At 44.9% G+C, this 19,206-nt stretch overlaps 1 protein-coding gene across 1 annotated transcript in view; it reads right to left on the reverse strand.

Moving 5' to 3' along the window:
- PLXNC1 (plexin C1) overlaps nt 1–19,206 on the reverse strand; it is a 141,975-nt gene that overhangs the window by 105,396 nt on the left and 17,373 nt on the right. Inside the window, exons 2-4 of the mRNA XM_060165098.1 lie at nt 17,779–17,919; nt 6,393–6,527; nt 2,899–2,999 (exon numbers count right to left, since the gene is read on the reverse strand). Coding sequence (XP_060021081.1) covers nt 2,899–2,999; nt 6,393–6,527; nt 17,779–17,919 — 377 coding nt within the window. The remainder of the gene's footprint in view (nt 1–2,898; nt 3,000–6,392; nt 6,528–17,778; nt 17,920–19,206) is intronic.

Raw genomic sequence — 19,206 nt, forward strand, 5'->3', positions numbered from 1 at the left:
CTCCAGTTCCCCAGGTCGAACAAGTTTTTTTTGTTTTTGTTTTTGTTTTTGTTTTTGTTTTGCGGTACACAGGCCTCTCACTGCCGTGGCCTCTCCCGTTGTGGAGCACAGGCTCCAGACGCCCAGGCTCAGCGGCCATGGCTCACGGGCCCAGCCGCTCCACGGCATGTGGGATCTTCCCGGACCGGGGCACAAACCCGCGTCCCCCGCATCGGCAGGCGGACTCTCAACCACTGCGCCACCAGGGAAGCCCTCCAACAAGTTTTAAACCCCAAAACAACCTCCCCCGCACAGAGCTGGCTACCTTTCCACAACTCTCACTCCTCTCGTGTCCTCACGTCCCTCCCTAGAGCTCACTTCTGGCTTGGAGCCCAGGGTCCACTATTGTAAGTACCCAAATCCGTATCACTGTCCATCCCTCGTAGGCACCCTCAGCTCTGGGCCCCGCTTTCCCCGCTTGAATGTATTTCCTGGCAAAGCCCCATCTCTGGCTAAATGTAACTCTCCACTACCCTACCTCTCTGCCCACGGAGCCAAACATGGCTTGTGGAAGCAAACCCATGCTTACTGCTCTCACTTCAAAAGCAAGACCACTAACTTCAAGTGAGCCCTGATGTCGTCTGGCAACTGTTCTCCCTTTCCCGGCTCTGTTCTCTCTTCCACTCTGTCCCATACCTTCTCTCTCTTCTCCCTTCCAACTCCAGGGCTTCCTCCCTCACCTCACCCATCTTACATTACTGAAAATGACGTAAAGCCACATGCAAAGACACTGTGCGTGCTTCCATCACCGACCTGCTCCTGAGCCCATATTCTTCACCTTCCCTCCCATGACCAAGGATGAAGGGTCCCATGCTCCTGGCTGAGGCTGGGTCCCCCGCGGGCACACAAGATCATATTTTCTTTCATCTGCTGAAAGACAACACCCCACAATTCTCCCTTCTCTCTCCCGTATCGTCAGTTTCTCTCTCTCTACTGGAACTTTCCCGACAGCACAAAAACACACTGCTATTTCATGTATCTTAAAGAAAACCCCAAAGCTCTCTGGACTCCACCTTTTCCTCCAACGTCTACTCCATTTTTCTGCTTTCTCAGCGGAGGAAATTTTCTAATTTTCTCTTACAGCTTTAGCACCACTTCCTGTCCTTGCCACCGTACCAGTCATCGCCTGCTAAGCCCAGTGGCTCAATTCTCTTCCTCTCTTGCCTGACCTCTCTGCACCATCTGGCACAATGGACCACTCCCATCCTCCTTTCCTCCCTGGGCTTCTAGCAGGCCACCTTCTTTAGTCTCTCCGCTTCCCCTCTGGTTGTTCTCTCCCCATCTGTTACTTCTTCATCTTGACCCCTAAACACTGTACCGCCTCAATGCTCAGTTTTCCAACTAATCCTCCTCTCAACCTACACTCCCTCCCTCATCTGGTCTGAAGACTTCACGACGTACCATCAGAATACCACTAACCCCCAAAGTCCTATCACCAGCTCGGACATCTCCTATGAACGCCGGACCTGTGTTTGCCAAAAGAGTAGCCACTAGCTGCTACGCGTGGCTATTTAATCACCATCACCACTGTGACCATCACCACCATCTCCACTGCTGTCACTGAATTAACTCCTGCACAGAGCTCTACAAATATAGACAGAGAAGCTACATAAATGGAACAGATCAGAAAGATTATGGCAGACCTGCTTGGTGGGTGTGTGGCGATGCAGTGCTGCTCACGATCGGTTAATTTCCTAAACTCTAGTCTTAGGCAAGCGACAAGAAGAAAACGTTCCCACCCAATTACAATTATTCATGAGAATCTTTCTGGCCTTGCCTCTTTTGTCTGCCGAAGATTCTGAAGCAAACAGCCCGGCAAGGAGGCCCAGCAAAAGGAAGGGCAATCATGTGTCTCGCCGCATCTCAGCTTCAGACTTCCTCCATGAACTCTTAATTAATTCCAGCCCCATATTTTTAGTTTGTTTCCCGAACCTCTTGCTTATATTGTATTTTCCCCCTCTCCCTTCATTGCTCTTGCCTTCCTCCCCCAAAGGCTCCCCAATTCTACCCCCAGTCTTCTTCTCTTTCCCTAAATTGCCCCTTGTTTAGCCTTCAGCTTCTCTGCACCTGTTCTACTCTTTCTTATCCTTTTTCACCTTTAAAAACTGAAAGCACCAAACTGACAGACACTGTTATGTGTTTTTTTTTTCCCCCTGCCTGAGCTGCAGCTCAGGCTCTCTCTTCCTTGCTTCTATAGCAAAAGCCCGAGTACTGGGTTGCCATGGCAACAGCGAATCCAACCAGGCCGGTCCCAGCGACGTTGGGAGCTGCCATGGCGAGGAAGCCGCTACAAGTCGCCCTGGGCCTAGATGGGTCGTGAACATCGTAATTCAAGACCAGGCTGGGCAGATTCTGCCTGGAGACTGAGACTGCACATCAGGCCTGTGCACAGCTGTACAGCGCACCCAGAGACAACATCATCAATAATCAGGCTTCCACGGAGCCAACCAAACACGTGACATCACGAGGATTCATCTGAAAATTTTCAAACACGCCTATTCTTTCATCTCCTCTGACAGAGAACATTTTGCATCTCTCTCCAGTCTTGGAGAACTCTGTAGAAAGTAAAAGCTACAGTGACAGCTCCAACTTACACCAGTATCCTTCCCCCAACCCCCCTCAACCTCTGCCCTCCACGTTGGGGACCCTCTCAGTGGTTCAGGTCAAATGATTCAGTGGCACCGACACAACTGGGAACATCACTGAGAATTAATTCAGATTACACACTGGTATTTTAGTTGGCGCAGAGATCAGTTCCCCCAGGTCACTAGCACGGATCCTTAAAGTAGGGCAACAAGTGTGCAGCCGCATGACACTGTTTCGAAATCGTGAGTTGGTGAGAAAGAACTCAGGAAATACCTCTGCAGCAAACGGCACCAACCGCAGTGAGGGTCTGTCGCTGCTACACACTCCGAACAGGACTTATGTTTACTGCAGTTCGCAACACGAATTCTCCTCACCTAAAAATAAAGATGACAGCAGTTCAGACGGAATTATGAGCAACACCAGAAAAACTACAACACCTTATCTGATGAAGGGCCACAAAGAGACATTTATCCACTCAGACGCCGAACATCCGTGTAATGACATGGGGCAGCGGTTCTCAAGTCCTAGGGTATGAAGCAGTTTATCAGCGTCTCCTGGGGAGCTTTTGAAAGGGCAGATTCCCAGAACCCCTGCCGCTGAGGCTCTAGCTGAGTAGGTCTGGGGTGGGGCCTAGGAATCTGCCTTTCTAAGAGCTCTCCCAGGTGAGCCGGATCCACAGTCAGGTTTCTGATCTGCCGGTAGTGATTTTCAAGGATCGTGGAATCAGGTCACCTGGTTTTCAGTGACAGTCAATGGCACCTTGAAGATGAGCGTCTGGGGAAAGCAACAGGCTCTGCCCTGGAGTGTCAGCACGAGGTTGGCACTTGAAATGAGGACCACCCTCCCACACCCCTCCTAGGGGTGACCCATCACCTCCACTCCTGGCTCCCCGCTCACACTCCCTCCACTGGAGGTGAAAATCAAAGAAACGGGGAGTTTTCCAATCATTCCTGGCCCCTAGAGCTGCCTCTTCCGGTTGTCAGAAAACAGCAGCCCCTGAGGTGGGCGCTGGTGCTGGGCAGACCCACGCCCTGGAGGCCGGCAGAGCCTCCAAACAGGGTTGCCGGGGAGGCAGGGAGGACCTGAGCCTCACATGGTGCATTTCCTGCAGGCAAAATCCCACAGCGTAGTCAGGAAACCTGTGGAATTCATTAAGCCAGGAAGTTGTACCTGCTAGAAAGTATAAGTAACTTCTTAAAACATATAGAGAAATAGAGAGTTCTAGAAGGGGTTTGTGAGAAAAGCAGGGGCTATCCCGAGGAATACCCTTCCATTCCAAGCTGACGTCGTGGAGGATAACCACCGCCCATCAGCTCACAGTCCCCGGTGCCGCTGACAGATGTGGCGGGCAGACCACCAGCCTGAGCCAGAATTAACCAGAATGTGGACACTTCCCTGTAGCTCACAGCACATCTTTGTAATTCTGGGGGATTTTCACAAATGTCACGGAATCTCTCCAACCTTGTTTTCTCACCTGTGAAACGGTGATAGTGCTGCTGACTTTGCGGGGTTATTACCAACATTGCCCGGCACATAATAAACGCTCAATAAATGCTGGCTATTGCTACCACATGAGAAAAAGTTTCCACGGTCCAACGAACATGTGAAACCTCACAGGGGAAAAGCAAACGTTTCCTTAGCACAAGGCTTCTGAGAGCCTTTGAATGCTCTATTATGATACTCTAGGAGTGGTACAGTAAGTATCATCTGCTCCTGGGACCACTTTTGCTCAGAACATTGAGTGGAAAATGAGTCTCTAGAACATTCTATGAGAACGACTCTACATGTACTTAAACACACAAACAAATAACTATGTGAAAGAAAGGCCACCATAAATACTACATTGGACCTGCTTCTCTAACTGAACACATTTACAGGGCCTATTCCACAGCAATGCATCTATTTCCATACGGTTGTTTTAATGACCAAGTATTCTATGGATGTAGCAGGGCATTTTAGTTTGGCTGTTACTATCTCCCCAAGAGTCTAGGAAAGGACCTTCCTTAGGTTTTGTCTCTCTAGGGCTTATACTGGCTCAACCAGAGAACCAAAGTCTTACTAATAGGATCTCTAGCAGTGAATCTAAGTGAAGACGGTAAGAATAACCTGCTTTGATGCCCAGCGGAAAACTCTTCTCGGGACTTCAGGCTTTGAATGGCCAGACTAGAACTCTTCACCTTCAGAAAGTGAGGACCTATCAACTACTGGTGGTTCTCACTGTGGTTCTCAGCCTACAGTTTTGGGGTCTGGGAAAGGATTTATGAGCTATTTGCAATGTTTCAAAAAGCGGATTGGAAAAACATGCACAGACCAGGCAAGGCTGCAAGTGTCTTTGCTTTGAGCTGGAATTTTATCAGCTCCGTGTGGTAGCACAGTCAGCGCTCTGAGTGGCCGTTTTGAGATGCCCTTGACAAATAACGCCTGAGAATGGGAATTGTTACTTAATAAGTGCAGTTTGTTGAGTAGACAAAATTCTTTCAAATACGAGAACCCTGGGGAAGAAATATAATAGACAGTGTTTAAATGTTGAAGCAAGCTCGTCAAAAAGGTTCTGTATGGTGAAGAACAAAGGTATATGAGATCCACTGGCCATCTCCATGCGGTCATTTTGAATAACTGGCATTTCAACATGCAAAAGGCAATATAGCCTTTTTAGGAGTGTCAGAAGCGAAAAAGTGCTGCGACTTGGCCAGCACATGGAGATGGATGTCATTGCTCTTCTCCATAGGATGACTGAGAGGAAAAGAATGGAAAATGAGGGTGGGCCAAGGGCATCTGTTATATCCATTATGTAATTATGTACGTCTCACTTATCTTCTTTGCACTTGTATGTTCAAATGGTCATGGGTCAAAACAACCATGCCAGAATTGCCTGTTCAGTTTTCACAAATTTGGGGTTTGATCCTATTTATCATGGACTTTAACATCAGGTAGAATTTAAGTCCCAGCCCTGACAAGGCTCCATCTATATCCTTGAGAAGATATTTAACCTCTCTTAGTCCTAGTTCTTCATATATAAAACAAGGGTAATTTTTATCTCACTAGATTGACAGATTTCATTAACATTGTTTATTATACTTTGTGGTTTGTGTGTGTGTGTGTGTGTGTGTGTGTGTGTGTGTGTGTGTGTGTACAATTCTATGCATCTAGAGAGACCCTCTTTGGAAGAGTAACTAGCACAGCATCAGTAGGGACTCAGTAACAATTAGTTCCCCTCCTCCTTCCCTTGGTGAAAGCACTTTGTAAAAATGAATAAAATGTAAAAAGGTTTCCTTTTTATTTCAGTAAGCTGAAGCAAGAAGCAAAACTAAAACAGCCAGATAAATTAAGAGAGGGAGGGTGAGTGCCACGTATTTCCCGGTTCATGAATGTGTATGAGACTATGGCCTGATATTAACCCCGAATTCCAAAGCCAATCCCATCGGGTATATTCATAAATGCATCTAGCCATTCAATGCCCACACGATCAATGTGTAAATTCAGTTACCTCGCTGATTACACTGCCATTTGCCAGCATACCTTTCTCTGAAAACTTTGCACTGTAAATATAGCCAATAATAAAATTGTCTACATAGGTAATAATTCTTGCTTACTTACTGACAGTAAGGTTTTTAATTCCATGTCTGTGAACCACTGCGCGTCTCCTTGAAGCCTGCAGCCGTGTTTAAACTCAGTAGCTCAAAGTCAAAGCTTCACCACTCGATAATGACACCAATTAAACAATTTGTATTCATAAGACAGAAACAGTAACTAGTATTTCTGCCTACCTCTTTTCCAGCTGTTAGATAGATGTAGATATTCTTCTTAGGATGAGGAACGAGTTTGTAGAAAACAGGTGTTTCTTCTTTAATTTCATAGATAACCTCCGGACAATTAGAAGTCAAATTCTCACCAAGAATAACCTATTTTTTAAAAAAGAGAAATATGACTTCTATTAAATAATCTGAATTTCAGGGTGGCAAAACTTATGGCTTAATCCTAAGATTACATCCTTTCTTCCTCACTACCTACACTGGCTAAGGTACCACGTTCCTTAATCATCGGCTCATATCTCAGCCTTCAACAAGGCTGGTGATAACAAGCTTGGATTTCTGCTTTTGTAGGGGACAGAGTCATGGTGCACGCACACACACACACAAAGCCACTCTTCGGCGCTGAGGCAGTATCCTCATATGTGGAAGCTCTTTGTCCAAAACTGGCCTTATGAGAAGCCACAAGTGACAGCTTCATTAGTGCTATGCCAAGTGATCTTAAAACTAAAGGCAGGCAGCCTGACAGGTACCCGCATGGGTTACTCTGATTCTCCTCTATGGGTCTACACAGTTCTGTGTTTTCAAGTAACCAGGACAACTTAACAGGCCTAAACGAGTAGGTACATATTTATATATAAAATACAAGTAAGTGTGGCTTTGAAGTTGGACATACCTGAGTTTCACTCATATTTAGTCAATAAACATCTCTTGAACATCCACTATATGTATCTGCCACATTGTAGGTGTTTGCAAAAATGCAGTGAACAAATGGTGGGAAAATCCTGCCCTTATAGAACTTACATTCATGTGCATGCTGGGGTGGGGGGAGTGTAATGATAGACAATTAACAACAAATCAGTAAATTATAAAATATGTCAGCAGGCACCGCAATGCAATGAGAAGCCTGCGCACCGCAACGAAGAGTAGCCCCCGCTCGCCACGACTACAGAAAGCCTGTGCGCAGCAACAAAGACCCAATGCAGCCAAAAACAAAAACAAAAAACACGTTAGCAGGACCGACAGTATAGCACAGGGAACTATATTCAATATCCTGTAATAACCTATAATGGAAAAGAATCTGAAAAAGAATAGATTACATACATGTACAACTGAATCACTTTGCTGTACACCAGAAACTAACACAACACTGTAAATCAACTATACTCCAATATAAAAAAAAAATACGTTAGTAGGTGATATAGGTCAAAATTAAGTGGGGTAAAAAGATGGAAAATGTGTGTTCAGCATTACGTTTCATTAGAAGGTGACATTTTATTTAGAGACCAACAGGAGATGCTGGAGTGAGTCATTTAGATGTATGTGGATAAAGCATACTCTTAGAAGAGTGGCCCACTGGTGCAAAAGCCCCAAAGTGAGAGCAGACCAGTATGGCCTGAGCAGAACAAGTGAGGTAGAGAGGAGTGGACAGCGAGGTAACAGGGGGGATCATATAGGTTCTTGTTGGCCTGTGTAAAGATTTTGCCTCTTACTCTAGGTGAGAGATGCGGAGCCACTGCAGGGCTTTGAGCAGAGGAAACACATGGTGAGAAGGTGGGGTTTGAAGCATGGATAGCAAGACTCCTCGGAAGATGATTACCCTAATCCTGGAGAAATATAATGGTAGCTTGGTCTCAGATTTGCATCCTGGCTCTACCCTTCAAGTAGATGTGCTCCTCTGAGCTAGTAACTTACTTAACCTCCCTGGGACTCCATTTCCTCACCTCTAAAATGGAACTAACAATGCCTTCCTTATACACAGTGTTGTAGGATCAAATGAGAATTACGAATAATGCTTAGCACATCAACAATACTCAATGGATAATAACCTATTACTAGATTACAAGCACCTCTTGGGTAGGGACCATGTCTTAATCACGTTGGTACCTACCCCTCTGCCCCAGACAATACAATGCTTTCGAAAGTGAAGATGTTCAACATTTTGTCAGTTTGAAAACATCCAGATATGATATCTATATTCATCTCTCTACCACTGTGGACATCAGTTACACTGGGCATATGCTTTGAAAAGAAAAACCTGGCACCTGGGATTCTTTTCAAAGTCTACTTTCACACATCTACTGAGCAATAACATGCCTGTACCACACATCCTGATGGCAAGCACATTTTTGCTATTTAATCAAAAATTAGGGCTTCCCAGGTGGCGCAGTGGTTGAGAGTCCGCCTGCCGATGCAGGGGACACGGGTTCGTGCCCCAGTCCGGGAAGATCCCACATGCCACGGAGCGGCTGGGCCCGTGAGCCATGGCCGCTGAGCCTGCGCGTCCGGAGCCTGTGCTCCGCAACGGGAGAGGCCACAGCAGTGAGAGGCCCGCGTACCGCAAAAAAAAAAAAAAAAAAAAATTAATTTGGCTCATGGAGAGCATCCCGCATGCGCTCAGGATGTGGCCTGAGTCTGGCTTTGTCCTGCGATGGTGATTTCCCTCCATCTTCTGCTCTGAGTCAAACCCAGGTGGATTTGGTGCAACTAGTAGCTCACTAGGAGCCCATGAACCGCTCACTAAGTTCAGTGGCAGCTCTGTAAAATCAATGTAGCTAAATAGATTAAATATGACTTTTTCAAAAGGAAAAGCAGCATTTAGGTCCAAAGGGAGGTGGAAAGGTCTGTGCCTCAAGTCATTTATAAATGACTCTACAGCTGTACCATCCAATACGGTAGCCGTTAGCCACATGGCTATTTAAATTTAAATTAAACTAAAAATTCACTTCCTTAGTCACACTAGTCACATTTCAAGTACTCACTAGCCCCATAAGGCTAGTGGCTATCATACTGTATGTGCGGATACAGAACACTTCCATCATCATGGAAAGTTCTATTAGAGACCCTGGCCTACAGAAACCTATGAGCCCAGGGAGACATCAGGCAGGCACTGACCAAGTGCGGACTTGCCAGGCTCCTGTCTTCCCATCTCTAATTCACATTCTTTATTAATCAGCTCAGATTCAAACAGCTGATCAGGTTCTTGGAAAGTGCTTGTACAGAGGGGGAGAGATCGGAAGCCAGATTTAAAGATCGATAGAAACATTCTCAAGCGAGGCTCAGGAGAAGGCTGCTGCCCAGATCTCTCTTGATGAATTCATCACGTTAAAACCATCATCTGGCAGAAACACCTATGAAGCATTCTTGCCAACAAAGCTGAAGCCGAATCTGATCAAGCCTTAGTGCTAGCTTCCATCTAGCATCAGGAGACAGAAGGGGCAGAGGAACGAGCTAAACGGCGCCACAAGAAAGCGAACAGCCAAATCCACGGTGGGAGACAGGCCACAGGACAACAGACTTCCTTTCCTCAAAAAGTCAACAGAGGTGAGTCATAGGATAGGAGGAGGTCACTCAGATTAAGAGAAACAGAACAACCTCAATGTCATTTGAGGACCTTGTTCAGATACCAATTTGGACCAAACAATTTTAAAAAGACATTCTTGAGTCAATCAGGAAAATTTAGTTACATGGACTTGATATTAGATAATTCTGAAGAATTACTGATGATTTTATTACTTGCAATCATAGCTTTATGATTATGGTGACTTAAAGAAATGATCACAGTTTTTTAGAGATGCATAATGGAATATGTAGGGGGTGAAATGACACAGTGTCTGGGATTTGCTTTAAAATTTAGAAGTAAATAAAAACAATTTACAAAACACCACCACTCATCCATTTTAAGTGAGTTAGGAGCTGCACTGCAGTTGTTATTAGAGCTTATTTTATTTTATTTATTTTTGGAGCATGGTGGATACAGATGGGTAAGGGGCTAGAAAGATCTTATTTGGGTCAATACAGATTTATTTACTTGATACCTTAGAGATGAAGCATCAGTATTCTCTCTAGAACTTGGACTTATGGCAGGGAAGCCTTTCTTGCTTGCTTTTTTTTCCTCGTTAAATTACCAAAGTGTACATGTACCAGGATTTGCCAACCAGTTTCCTGAACAAGCTACCTCGAGAGGCCAGCAGTGAAGCTTGTCCTGATAACTGCAGGTGCTGGGTTTAAAGGGGTATGCTTCACTGTGGTGGGAGTGAGACTTCTCTGGAAGGTAATTTGGCGTTATCTCTCAACATTATAAAGCACATACCCTTAGATCCCACACTCCCTCATATATACATATATAATGATATATGTAATAGGTATTTATTGCAGTATCATGTGTTCTAGCAAAAGACTGAAACAACCGAAACGTCCAACAATAGGGACCTGGTTAACTAAACTATGGTGCAAGCAATGGAATACTATTTAGCAATGAAAAGAATCAGAAAGCTCTTTATGTATTATACGTTATGTTTACCATGCTATATTAAATATGTATATATACATGTATATACACATATATAACATATATGTTTAATAAAAGGGGAGAAAGACTATCTTCCCCCTTTTGCTCGCAGACATATATAAAATATCTCTAAACCATTATCACTGGTTGCCCCAGAAGTCAAGAATGGGTGACCTTCTTGGTTCTTTTGAGTTTTGAACACTGTTAATGTATTGTCTTTAAAAATAAATAGATGCAATTTAAATTTTAAAAGTGTTTGAGGATGAGTGGGTCCAATGGTTTTCCTTTTTGCTAGATTATGCAGAGAAGGATCTCCGTACCCCCAAGGAAGTTTCCATTTTCATCACATCTTTAATTTTACTAAAGCAACGTGCTGCACAGAGGGACTGGGGTCTCTGCTTCAGCACGGCCCTCGTCTCTCTCAGATGACTACAGGAAGGATCTCCTCCTCCTCTGGATTTCTGTTAATATCACCTCCAACCCCACCCCCACCCACAGAGCCCAGCCCAGCACAGGGGCATCGGTGGAACACTTAGATCTTCTAACTGCAAAAGTCACATCAACATCAACACAGAAAAGAAAGCCAGCAAGACTGGAGCTGGGCCGCCTCGGAAAAGAATACGATAAGTGAAGCGATTCAGGAAGTAACGGTGAGTCACAGAAACCCAAAATGGGTTGAATTTTGCATAAGAGAAAATGCATTCAATACACACACACTCCTCAGGCATGATGTGGATTTTCATCTATTACTTCCAGCATACGACCTTAATATAGATCTAATCTGAAGTCAACCTGAGCCTCTGCCATGTATATTCTTACATACCCTTTCATCCATCTCAAATATCACCTCCTCTGAGAAGCCTTCCCTGGTCACCTTTCTACCGTACCCCACTGTCCCTCTCTACACATCACTCTGTTTTCTCCACAGCACTTATCACCATGTGAAATGACTTCATTACTGGTTAATCCATTTGGTTGTTTTCTGTCTTTTTCTTCCCACCATGAGAGCAGGGGCACTGTTGGTTTTGTTCACTTTTATATCCTTGGCACCCAGAACAGTGCCTGGCACATAAAAGGTGCCCAATAAATATTTATTAAATGAAAAAACATACTCTAGTAGCGTTCAAGACGTTATAGGGCTCTTCAGATTTTTCCAGCTGCAGCCCATGTGGAAAACAAATTTTCCCCAATGGAGAACTTCAGTGAGTGTCAACATATTGTTTCTGTTGACATCTTCCTGAAGCCTCATGGCAGGCGATTAACTAGCCTTGGGATTTTCACTGCATACTAAAAAACCAACCAACAAACAAAACAAAAAAACCAACAACAACCCTCCCAGCTACAGTCCTGAAATGTATGGTGTGTGAGACTTCCACACCATACAATTAGCTGCATTACAAGTACAACACCGTCCACGGAAAAGACAGCCTGGTGAGGAAAATGAGGGGGAGAAAAATTAAACAAAAGACTATTTCTTTTTTTTTCTTTACTATTAACATGACATGGGAAAGCCATGGGTGTTCAAAATGCTAAAATATTTTACACGAAATTTCTTTCCTTATACCTCACTCTGTGAGGCTGACCAGGTAAAGGGTAAACCAAAAATTCTCACTTATTTTTTTTTTCCATCAACAGTTTCTAAGAAATGCTGCAAAGGAGACTTAAACCACACACACACACACACACACACACACACACACACACGAGGAAAGCAAGATAATTATCCAATAGCATTTACTGTGCTTCAGTAAGTAGGAGTAATAATAAAAATGAAATATAAAGATTAAAGCAAATTACTCTCTGGTTTCCAATCTACTGATTTTGATGTAAGTAGTAAGAGAAGCATACAGCCTGAACCATGAGTTCTAGATTTGTGGATTACACGGGCGAATTTGTTCCGAATCGGGGAGTCCCTGCACACTCACACACTGGAAGGAATGAGATGGGGGTAAACTTGAACGTGACTTTCTCAACAGCCAACCACGGAGTCCACTTTCAAGTTCTGACAGTTCCCACTGCCTTTACTTTTTGGTCTGTTCCCTCAGCTCAGCGTCCATTGCCCTCCCACTTCCAGCCCCAGGTCCTGTCCTGGGCTTCTCATGGCCTCCTCTTCCTTATTTGAACATTCTGTGGGAGTATAAATAGAGCTTGGCTTTAGAAAAGACCTGTTTTTGTTTTCTCTTATTTTTCACTCGAAAACTTTAAAAACTAGCGTCAAGGCAGACTCTTCAAAGGTTACACAGTTTGGAGGCAGGAAGAACTTTCTGGAAATGGGCTGAATCTCACTCCATGGTTTGGATAAATGACATCCACTAGTAGGAGCAGAGTTTGGAGAGCGACATAGGTAGCCAGACCGGACTCAGCGTGGGCGTGGTGCTTCTCTGCTGGATATGGGGAAAGGGCATGATATGGCTTCCTGAATCCTGAACCCTGCTTTAGGCCTAAGGATGTTGGAGAAACCCAACCCTAGCCTCCTGTTGCTGCAGCCATTCTAAAAATCAACTTGAACACAGATTTCCTACCATTGCTCTAAAGGAGTCCACTGGGGAAAAGCAGGGGTTCCTAAGGGGGTTCAGAGGCTCCCAGGAGCTACTTGTAGCCCCAAGAGGAGAGGGCTCTGCCTTCCTCTAACACAGAAGTCTGCACTCAGCTGGGTTGTCAGCAAGCTGTCCCTAAAACCACAGAAGCCATAGAACCTTCTCAAGAAACCTCAAATACTTGCATCTTGATGTTAACCCAGATATTCCAACATTAGAAAATACAAAATAAAAACCAGTTCCACAAACTCTCCCAAGCTCTAGAGAACCCATCTGAATTATCAGTGCAGTTTGTTTGGGAGACTGGTTGCTTCCATCCAAATCGCCTTGAGCAAGTCACCTAACCTCTCAGAGCCTCAGGTTTTTTCATTTATAAAGTGGGAACGCTAATAGTATTGAACTAGTAAACCCATGCAGACACTGGTTCTAATGCCCGGCACATAGTAAGAGCTCAGAAATGTTAGCTGTTATTATTCCTCGCCTACTGCCTTCTTTTCTTCTTTGCTTACAAGAAAGGTTAATGGGCATGGGTGAAGTTATTTCAAATTTCATTACTTATTTTACCACCTGGAAAAGTTCAAAATATTCAATTCTGCCCTTGAAATAAGGACCATTTTCTACATGCAACAGAGTCAGCTCAAAGGAATCCAAACTGCACCGTAGTCTGTACCACAAGCTGGAGAAAGAGCACGTGTTTACAAGAATCCTGGCCACACAACACGTGGGATGTGAATTCCCAAAAACGGAGTTCAGTGTGGCTCCACTTTTTCAGTTGATCTCAGTGAGGATGCTGACGACTGAAAAATTATAGCATGCAATCATGCTCAGAAAGGAAGTAAAATGAGGAAATATCCAGAGGAAAAAGTGACTGGACATCATCTGTCTCACAACCACTAGGAGGGCAAGTCGACAATAAGGGGGCAGATGAGATATTCGCAAAGGACGCTTTCAGTTCCAAATTCCTTCAGGTTTTCTAAAACCTTACAAAGGGATTTAGAAATAAAAGTAGAAGAGGGCAGTAAAGGTATTAGCATATTGTGAAACCTTTAATTTTTCCGCTCATCATCAATAAAGTCTTACCTTCAGAGGGAGTGCCAGATGACTCGGAAGAGTGCATGTCTTTAAAGTCACTTTAAAAGTGATTCAATATCTCGGCTTAAGCTCAAAATGATGTTTCCATATAATAGAATATGATACAGCTATTTTAAAAGACTTTACAGTTTGCCGTAACTTTTTAATATAAGCGTTTTCCCTCATTAACTGAAGAAAAAAAGGATGCAAAACTGAATAGAGTCTGACCTCAACTATGTTAAAAAAAAGAATCTAAAATGCTGACAGCAGCTGCCTCTACATAAGAAAACTAGGGGTATTTTTTCTTTGCTTTCCCCTCATACCCCGCTACTCTGCAACTTTCTCCAAGAGCATGCATTACTTTTACAATAAGAAAAAAATCATTTCAGTAATAGGATACTTAAAATTGCACCAAACTCTATGAAAACTCTGTGAGGTTTTCAGAGATTTAGGAAATCAGAGGGTCCGTGTATGTGTTGGTCAAAAAGAGCAACTGGCCCCCAAATGCTATTTCCTGCCTCTCCTCCAACCAGGCATATAGTACAGTGCCTGGCGTCTGTCGAAAGGCCGTCAACTCTTGATCACCAGGGAAACTGAAGAGTCAGGCTGTGGGTGATCCAAGCCCCTTCTTCTCCTGCTCCTGCAGGCTGCCTTGGGTTGGCTTTTGTTTTTCTCTGCTCATTAGTACCTCCACTCTGAGGCTGAAGAAGCCAAGCTTGTGTCTATCAATGTTCGTCTTTTCTAACAGTTCTGGTGACGAGTCTGGCAAGGGACAAGCTTGAAGTGTTTGAATACAGGGATCTGGAGATCCTCTGTGCCTTCCAAATCGTCTACACAATCCTGGGGCTTCAGGACTCTGGGTGATTTCAGGGGCTGCACCCAAGCATCTGTACGCAGGATACATAGGGGAGTCTTGGGAATGGCTGGGCTGTCCTCGGGAGCCTGGCGGGGCCCAGTCAGCTCACACTCTCCCCTCCCAACCTCCTCCTGAGGGGTAGAACCTTCCTGAGGGAAGCTGGGGCTGGGGTTTGACTCCCAAGAAGTTATCATACCAGTGAGGTATTCCCTCAGCCAGACGGTCTGCCTTCTTCTCAAGCTGGGATTCTTCCCTGAGCTTCTAAGAACCCTGAACCCGCTCCACTCCCACTGCCATGTGACTCCCTAGCAACATGCTTCCCACTCCCCCCAGAGGACCCTCACAGAGTGGTTGCCCGTGTCTGGGGCAGAAGCTACCGAGTCAGCGTAGCCTGAGACATAACAGTGTGGTCTCTGAAGTGCTTCCTGGTTCAAACCCCTGCTCTGCCACGGGTGACCTTGGACAAATCGTGCAGCTTCTCTGGGCCCCGGTTCCCTTATCTGTAAAATGAGAACAGTGTGTCTACCTCACTGCGTGGTGGAGGGGACTGAATGAGAACAGGGAGAGTGATGAGCACTGTATAAATGTTAGCAGTCACAAAACAAACAGAAAACCAACCTGCCCTTGTTACTGGAACCCTAAGAACACAGCCACAGATGTGGCTTTTGAAGGTGTAGCCCGTACAGATGCCGAGGAAAGTGAGACTTGGGTCAGCCGTCTCTTCCTCAGCAGCCTCGAAGCTGCAGCTCAGTTCCACCCCTTGGTAGCACAGCATCGCTAAACGCCGGCCAGCTGCACACGAACCGCTGGGGTGAACAAACAGGACAGGCGAAACCAGGCCGTCCCATGGGAAACTATTTATAGCCAGTGTTCCTTCACCTCCAATTTACCATCTAACAGTTTGGTTGGCTCTGCTTTGGGGAAACAGTGTTCTTGTCAAAACACTCGTCAAAAATATCCCAAATCTGAAGAGATAACTGGCAAGGAGACCCAGTAAGGATTGATGGAAACTTCTTCCGCCAGGCGAATGGGTCCAATGAGTCTGACCAGCTTGGTGTAGCTCCAGACGTTGCCTCACGGCCCTGAGCAACTTGTATACGAGGACTGGTGGGTATTTACCTTCCCCCAGGAAATAGAGCTAACACAAAAGGAAAGATGATCAATGTATATTTTAAAAGCATGTGTATACAAACAAACCCCCTCCCATATGTTGCTGGGTTTCCTCCAAAGAAAACAGATTAAATCAGGTATCTATCTACCAGGCACTCAGCACTGTATCAGGCTGTGGGAATTCCCGGCCCCCTTCTCCAGAAGCTCAAAATCAAGCTGGGAAGGCAAGACAAACACAAGTGCAAAGGTTAGGCATCAAAGCAAGACATTTGTAATGAGCCAAAAGAATGACACAGACAATGAGTATTTCAGGAGATGAGGGAGAAACGGGATCACTCCAGGCTTCGGAGTCCTCAGAGAGGAGGCGGAGTTTGAGTTGAGCCAAAGCACAGATATGCAGGATTCAGTAAAGCAGAGAAAAAAAGAGAGCAATCCAGGAAAGGGGTACAGTGTGAGCAAAGGTGTGGGAGCAGCACACAAGGCACATTGGGAGAAAGCAGGCAAGCAAGCAGGTCTGGCTAATTAGAGACGCCCAGAAGAGAAAGGGGTTTCCTAGGTCATCTAGTACAATCTCATTTTACAGATGAGGAAATGGAGGCTCAGAGAGGTTAAGAGATTTACCTCAAGTCACACAGCTAGTTATCAGTGGGAGACCAGCTGAGAAAACAAATCTGTTAATATTCAGTTTAGAATCCGAGCTGACAGTAAATTGACTGGCTATAGAGAGGCAAAGGAGAATCCGCCCAGGGTGAAAGAAACAGTGCAATTCTCAACCACGAAGGCTGGTGGAGGTCACAGAAGGTGCTCAGTAAATGCTTGCTGAAGAAATTGATAACTGCTATATAATTTCAGACAAGTCATGTGTTATCTCTGAGTTTATTTTCTTCTCCTTCCCCCTGCACCTTTCCCCCAGTGAATAAAAATCTCAGCTCGGCCAGTGGTGTATCCGCACAGTGGAAATAAACAGTTCTCAGAGATAAAAGGCGAGGGGAGCCTCAGAGGGTTTGAGATTTCTAACCTCTCTGTGGTGGGTGTGGGTAGGAAGGTTAGAAAATGAACCACCCCCTCTGCGGGCGGCAGGTGGGCTGGGGAGAAGGAACATCTGTTTATTTCTTCTTTTTAGCCCTATAATCTTTTACCTCTTTGAAGTTGTGAGAAATCAGGTGCTTTGTACATTTCCATTATAAAGGAGATAGAACTGAAAAGTTAAAAGTCTTAGGAGGGTGAGCCTGGATGCGGTAGGGGCCAGGTCCCCATGTGCCTCACCCAGGCAGCCTGTGAGTAAGGAAGGGAACCGTCTTGGCAAGTTCCCAGGAATCAAGGGGTCTGTCACTTCCATACATGAGTAGGAGGTTATTACAAATAGATTTCCAGAAATTTCTTTCAGGCCATTTCCGTGAGGGGAGGTGTCTCCGAGCAGTTCACAAAGCAGTTGGTATGGTCTTGTGTATAACCCAGAAGCAATAAAAAATACAAAATACAAAAGCACAAAATGGATCAATACTAAAATCGACATGGAAGAAGGCACAGAAAACTAACCTTAAGTAACTGGCCATTTCCAGTCCCCAAGAATAAAACAGTCCTGTTCATTACCACGGTGCCATAAACGGACGTCAGGTCGGAATGGATCAAGGTAGATGATGCGATTGGCTGGACTCTTTCAGGTTGATCCTTCTCATTCTGAACATGCACACAAACGCACAAATAAAAAAAGATAATTTTTAACAGTGATAATTCTCATGATGATTAAAATGTCCCTCATGCCCACCTGGGAAGGATCCTTACTGGAGCCCCAAATACATTTTCTTAGACAAGATCCCCAGGAACAACCTTTTATCCCCTTTATCGGCAGAATCACCACGCTTGCCCAACCCATGGAAAGCCATTTGTTTACTGTGTATTAACATGTACTGATTGCCAGCAGTGAGCTAGCCATCCATTTAACACTCCCCCAGCTGATATATGAAACTGAGTTCCCCTTTATTGCCAAAAAAGAGCCCACCGCTGAAGTGGGAGGGAGACAGTCTTATACATGGCTGTTTGCAGGATCAGGCTGAAATTTATTTTAACAAGGGTTTGGCTTCTGTGAGGTTAAACAAGCCACTTCCAGAGATGTGAGACGGACCATCCTACTGGGTGTGACGGCAGAGAGGAGGGACTCTGGATTTACAAGAAGAGTGCAGTGTGTGAGCCCAAAGACAGGGTAGGTCATTCAGAGGGCAAAGAGGGAAAGACAGAGTCATGGATGGTAGGTAAGACAGAGCCGCAGGGCTAAAGAGGAACCAAGCACAAGGGCTGGACCCGGTGCTGATGTTCTTGAAGAAGAAATGGAAAGCCTAACTCTCAACCTGAAGGCATTTAAACGGTCTGAGGTTCTGAGCACATGGAATCACATGCTCACTCCTGATCATTAAATAAAGCCCCTCTTCAAATCCAGAGCAGACAGCGTGTCGACCAAAATGTCTTTTTCTTCCTTGTTTAAAGGCATGAAGTGCTTCCTGCTGCTTCCTGCTTTCAACGACAGGAAACCGAGTTTGTTACACAAATCTCTGGAAGATAGGAGCTAGAAAGAGTCGTTGCCTTCTGCAGCTACTGAACACAGTGCGATAGCATACTTTATCTGCCAGAGTTTGGTTCCCAACTGTACTAAGGTTGGCGAAGGCACATCTACGCTTCAACCAATAGGAGAGCCAGCAAACTTCTGTAAGCATCACCGCAACTCCTAAAACTGCCCCGTTTGGAGAGGGGAGAGGTAGGAAGGGGGAGGCTAAGACTTATTAACCTCATTATATTACTGCCGACAGTGTTTATGTCTTTCAATTTATGTCTTATTAAATATTCATTATTTTTAAACCCACCAAGTTTCATTAACATCTACACTAAATGGATTCATGGACTAAATTGATTTCTGAAGCCTTTAAAGTGCCGTCTACATTTCTTTGTTGAAGTTACGCTGGGAGGAAAAGA

The sequence above is a fragment of the Lagenorhynchus albirostris genome, chromosome 11 (assembly GCF_949774975.1).
Source record: "Lagenorhynchus albirostris chromosome 11, mLagAlb1.1, whole genome shotgun sequence".
Classification (NCBI taxonomy): Eukaryota; Metazoa; Chordata; class Mammalia; order Artiodactyla; family Delphinidae; genus Lagenorhynchus; species Lagenorhynchus albirostris.